The sequence below is a fragment of the Cicer arietinum genome, unplaced genomic scaffold (assembly GCF_000331145.2).
Source record: "Cicer arietinum cultivar CDC Frontier isolate Library 1 unplaced genomic scaffold, Cicar.CDCFrontier_v2.0 Ca_scaffold_2307_v2.0, whole genome shotgun sequence".
NCBI lineage: Eukaryota > Viridiplantae > Streptophyta > Magnoliopsida > Fabales > Fabaceae > Cicer > Cicer arietinum.
The window spans coordinates 1350-7181 of record NW_027335956.1 but is presented as its reverse complement, the minus strand read 5'-3'; the positions used below and the strand labels follow the sequence as shown (position 1 = coordinate 7181).

Here is a 5832-nt window from a genome sequence, read left to right as displayed (position 1 = left end):
CTTCCATTCCTTATTTTCTTTGTTGTTTGACATGTTCTCACTCTTTTAAAAACTAACCTCTGGAGTGCCTGAAGTACGAGAAGTCCCTTCCAACGACAGTTATACTATAAGTACATCCACCCGCACCATTCGACTTCCTGCCCGGCGTACACTTTACTTTGGGTTAGAAAGCAGGGCGAGCGACATAGAATGTATTCCATTGGTCCTTGGCTTCCACCTACAGCGAATATGGAGCAATTACCGTTCAGAATAAGAGAAGTAGGAAGAGATTCATATTTACTGAGATCACCAGATCGAAGGCAGGGGTTTTTTTTTACAGCGAAAAACCTCCAGAATCAAAGAGTTTAGCTTAGAGGAGGCACTCATTTATTCGTATGTAAGGGATATGCTATTTTTTCTCCTAACTTGCTTATGGATTGGATTCTCCGTTTGGTGGTTTAGCATACCAGAGCAATTGCTTGTAAATCCGAGGGCTCTTTCCTATCCTGATCTAGAGCTAGTAGTTAGGGTGGTAAGGGACACATTCCAGAGCCATGTTTGCAGCTCTCATCATGTCCCCAGCCCGTGCGAATGTGGGGAGCTCCTTAAGCAGCGCAAGATTTATTTGCTCCGAAGGAACCCTTTGATCCACTCGGGGTAAACAACGCGAACTGGAAGAAGTTTGACTGAGGGACCAGCTTACTCAGGTTGAGGGAAATGAAAGCATCAAGAGAACCCAAGGCTTGATGGGAATAGTGAAAGAAAAGAAAGAGAAGTGGACGAAAGAATTGAATCCGGTAAGGAATAAGTGTTGCTTTGGCTTAATTGCTTGAACCAGGTCTAGCTAGGCTGGGAGTCGATTAGCCCGAGTTGTGTTAAGATAAGTGGCACTTGAATTTGAAGTAGCCATCGGCCAGGTCTTGGATGCTGAATGATAGGTCTTACCACTTGTATCGAAAGACCCACTTTTAATTCATGCTGAGGAGATTGATTGAAAATAAAATACGGATCCTGATCTTGGAACTGCTTGAAGTCAAAACAAAGCGTGAACCAGGTCACAGGTATTTCTTGCTAATCTGGTGATATCGTAATAAAGGTAAAGTAGCCAAGAGGAATCGAATACCCTATCAGGGTAGACCGAGAATAGTTAGCAGGCGAGACAGATATTGAATTAACGGAAAGGACCTTCCCTGCAAAAAATTCCAAAGCAGCGCGAAAGAAAGACTTCCTTCTTATTGCGTTCGTGCCCTACGACTAGTAGTTCACTCACTCCCTTAGGAAGACTAAGGTCAATTCAGCTATCTCTCGGGCCTAACTATCCGAGTGATACCCTCACTTTAAATGCCCTCACGGATACCTTCTTATACCCTTAGGAAGACTTAAGGGAGTTAACCAATCTCTATCTCTCTTTCCGCTGCTAACTGCAAAGGCACGTGAGGGAATGGTATGAATGAATTCAGGTAGGTAAGGAAGGCATAACAGCGGATATCCTAGAGATAGATAGATGATCTCGCCATTTTGTGCTGGCCCCTTAGATTAGAAGAGGATTCTCAGCCCGCCTTGCTCACAGTATATGATATGACGTGCTAATGATGTTTCCGGGTACTTTGGTGGAAGCATTCTTTAATCCTGAGGATTGAGGATAATCTGGCTTTCTTTGCAGAACAGTCGAGGAAGGAATCCTTATAGGATGATTAATATGGCTGCATTTACAGACGACGACCTATTCTTATTATTAGGTTAGGTTATTAGGGACGAGGAGCATAATAGTCCTCTGTATGGCACAGGGACCAGCCAAGAAACCACAATCAATAGAATCTGACCCAGGTTCTTAAGTCAATTTGATCACCCTGCAAAAACTTCGGCATCTGGATTTGGATGTACAGCATCTATCCAGGAAAAGATTTTATTCCAAGGGCGTAGCGTTCAATCTGCCTCAACGAGCTTTGCAACTTCAACAAGGAGTGGAAAGGGCCCCCCTATCATAGGCGGCCGAAGGCACAGCCTGTTTAACAACAGCAAGAAAAAGGACAATTTATTCTTCTCTCTATACGAAATAAATGATACGCGAAATCTGGCCGAAAAAACTCAACCTGTGAGAGCTCATTCCCTTTTTGAAGCAATGAATTATTTTTTTACGACGATAGGATACCACCGGATGCGGTTTTTGTTATGAACTGACAAGATCTAAGTCTCCCCTTCCGCCGCTGGACTGGAACGAAGGAACTCGAAAAGGGATCACCAACAGTTATTTCGATCATCACTGTACGATAATAGTTGACTTGTATAACAACCCTTATCTGAAAGTAGTCTAAGTTGATGACTTTGTTATAGTAGTTAGACAGCGTATCTGTTAGATAATATCCTTATTGTTAGGACTTTTTGTTGAGCGAAGGGACCATGGGAATATGGGTCCCGAGCGGTTTATCATTGCTTTATCTATTCTATTGGGAGTGAGGGAACGGATCGTTGGCCGTTGTCTTGTTTCCTGTGCTTGTTTTCCCGTGGTTTAACTTCAATAATTATTATATATATTAATAAAAAAAAAGTATGTCACCGCTAAGAATAGCTACCAATGCAAACCAGTTTGTCTTTTATTATAATAATCCAGTAGCAAGCAAGTCGAAAGAAAGGGAAGGGATTCTGATCCAACCAGCAAGGCATACCACTTAACCAAGCTCTTTATGAGCGGTATCCATCTTCACCTTATTCAACTCTACTTAGCCTCCGGCTTGGGCGTGGTGAAGCAAGGTCTCGATCGACAGATCTAGTGGTCAGTCACCGTCCATATTTGATTCTACGGCCAATGCTGCTAAATTCAAATAGCAATTAAACCGGGAAGCCCTAGCCTTGAAACAAGGGGCTTTTTTACTAATATATAAATAGAAATCTGATAAAGATGCCTAGTCTGCGCTGTTAGAATCCATTGGAGAAAGGCTTGCTCACTTCTTCATCTGTGAGATGATCGTATTATAAGTTATAATAATGGGATTGGACCTTGCTTCCATCCCCTCTTTAAGAGACTCCAGAAAGTCGTTGACCCATAGATGTAATAGCCGAAATGTTTTCCTTTACGCCATAGGAACTAGTATAGAATTATAAATCCTTACTCTGCGAGAAAGAACTACGATAGAGAGAAGAGCAAGGCAGTATGTAATAGGGTGCTCTCTCTTATGGTTAAATTAGCGTTCTCTAAGATAGCTATCATCTGGTATGATCGTTCTCTCCGGTGTCTATGATTTGAGATTTAGCTTCTGTCAGTATCTTTCTAGTTCGCTATCATTTTGATTTTAGCGTCCTCTTGTTAGAAAGAAGATAGGCCAGGTTGAATAGATAGGAGTTCAGAAACCTTCTCCCGAAGTTACGGGGGCATTACCCGCGGGTGTGGGGCTGGATTTCTATATCGTATATATACGCGGTCACACTTATCCTGGACTGTGTTACGGTTTTTTTAGAGACAGAGAGTAAATTGGAAATACTACTTAAGTTAAAGGGGGATAGACCGTCTAGCCAGTGCCGCTACCCACTTCTACTAATACTAAGGCTGAATCTTTGCAATCTTCTATTTTGTTGAATAGCAATTTCCTATAAGAAGATAGGTACTCACAAAGGCAGACATCCAGTTTCCATCGTAGTGCTAGACCATGTTGGGGCTTCGTGTCCTGCCCCCCGGAAATCACAGCCCTCTAGATGGTATGGTACAAAGAAGATAGCTCAGACATACATCCAATCTATATACAGCGTGATCCGTGTTATGATAGAAGTATAAGTTGTTTATACTTTTGATATAGGCCTCTTTTTCTCTTCCTCGATATAAGGAAGCAAAAAAGGATCGCGTGTAGGCATCCAACTGATATTTTGATATAGAAAGATCTTACCCAAGACGATCATCCGGGTAGTAGGATTGGGCCTGCAGTGGTAGAACCTGCTTTGATAGAAAATAGGATCAAAGCCACTTCCTCTGCTTTTCTTTCTGGATACCAAAGGGTTCAGGGGCATAGCCTAGCACGATTACTACATAGAAAGAATTTAGCTTGCTCGGGCGTATTTCATGCTTACACCTAAAGGTGTCCCCAGTTCTATTCCTTTTTTTGTTCGGATCAGACGGTGGTGAGCAATCGATCGAGAGCAAGGGATGCTAGCGCTCTGATCCTCATATTCCTTGCTTCAGTTGGTTCAGGAAGCGCTAAGCGCACTACACTAATATAAGAAAGCGTAGCGGTTCGGAATCAAATCCGCTCTTTCAGCGAGTCTTCTTTTATCCACAGAATCCGATGCAGTTAGCGAGAGTCGTGGTAGTTCAGTTCGAAAGGCAGTTCAGTCATTTTGGGGTAGAAATCCTAAAAAAGGTATGCCCAGCCCTTCTTTCTTGCTGTGATTCCATTTCCTGCACTAAGCCAAGTTAGCTCATCTTAGGGTTTTTTTTTCTTATTAAGAAAGGCTTAAGTTCTTCCTTTATTAAGGCAAGGTCCGAGAGTAAGATGGCTATCTTTTCAGCTCTTCTGACTATGCTTTCCGTGGTAGCTAGGCTTATATCAAACCAGACTAGTTCCTGGTGGTTTAGTAATTTAGTAAGGGCTTTAGCAAAAGACGTAACTGCTCTTGTCGGGGCTACTAGATGGTAAAGATATGCCACACCTGGACCAGGCTAAAAACGAGGAGTCTTCCCTTTTCGGGGTTAGACTCTATAGAACCAGAACAATAGACTGATTGACTGTGGTCAGGTCAGAGCCCTCTGTTGGAGGAGATTGATTGGACTTTATACCGTACCTTACTTAGTCTTCCGCTGGACCTGGATTCTCTAAAGCTTAAAAATAGAAGTACCCCTAGGGTAGGGGGAGGAGGAATTTACTTCTGTAAAAAGGAGATCGCAGATAAAACCATTTCATCTGTATCTGGCACTCACTTCTTTACTTGGCTTATCTAGTAGACTGTTTTTAGCGGGAGAAAACCTTTAGCTTTAGCAAGTACTACTCTAACTACTCCAGGATAGTATAACCGATTATCTCATAAAGCCGTTGAATTGCCCTTGGTTGTCTTACCTTAATCTTAATAGGGCTTGCTCCTTCTTCTCGTCCACTCGGGAATGAAGCCTTACCTTTCGCTACTAACCTGTTAAATTGAGTTGAGCTGGCTACAAAAAAAAATTGCTTCACTTCAGTGATGGTTGCTTCATAAAAAAAAAGATAGGTGGCAGGGTCAGACTTTGAGAAAGAGTCCACTGCTGTCCAGTCATAGTCAGTAGGAGCAGCTCCGGCTCAGCTCGATCAAATTTCCAAATTTCACTCTGGCCTTGTAGTACCTCGCTATCCTCTGTTGGTAAGTAGCCATTCTGAACTGAGCTTGCTTTCTTAACTCTTAAATTAGGTCGAAGTTGGTCCTCAACTCTTCTTCGTTGGAACCCACATTTTGAAAGGTTCTTAGTAGCAGTCGGCGACCTTTTCTTCCTTCTTTTACTTAACATAGCTTTTCGTCTCCTTGATAGCTGGAAGTTCTCCAAAAGTATGAAAAGCTGGAGGACTTTGTACCAGCCATTCCAGTGTGGTTGAATTTTGTTCAACAGCCCAAGGAATGTTCGCCCTTGTTATGTTATTTCCACTGCTTGAAGTTATTGTTACGACCACGAAGAAACGACGAATCCCAACTACGGATATATAAGAGCCAAAACTGCTAAGGGCATTCCATCCAGCGTAAGCATCTGGATAATCTGGAATGCGACGTGGCATACCCGAAAGCCCTAAGAAATGCATGGGAAAGAGGGTCAGATTAACCCCGAAAAAAGTGATCCAAAAATGGATTTGACCTAAAGTTTCAGGGTATGTCCGACCAAAGATTTTACCCACCCAATAGTGA

The 5832-nt window shown here is 42.6% G+C and overlaps 1 protein-coding gene across 1 annotated transcript; it reads right to left on the bottom strand.

Annotated features, from left to right (window-relative positions):
* Positions 1 to 401: 401 nt before the first annotated feature.
* Positions 402 to 1847, bottom strand: LOC101510700 (uncharacterized). The gene is made up of 2 exons (XM_004516934.4): positions 1803 to 1847; positions 402 to 1050 (listed from the first exon to the last, which is right to left on the bottom strand). Exons 1-2 carry the CDS (start codon positions 1845 to 1847, stop codon positions 820 to 822), a joined length of 276 nt encoding a protein of 91 aa, XP_004516991.1. The 3' UTR covers positions 402 to 819.
* Positions 1848 to 5832: the final 3985 nt, after the last annotated feature.

Excerpts from the sequence above, each read along its gene's own strand:
- LOC101510700 (XM_004516934.4), bottom strand. The coding sequence starts at position 1,847 with ATGCCGAAGTTTTTGCAGGGTGATCAAATTGACTTAAGAACCTGG. Across the intron at positions 1,051-1,802 it reads AAATTGACTTAAGAACCTGG|CAAGAAATACCTGTGACCTG; the intron begins GTCAGATTCTAT and ends TCACCAGATTAG.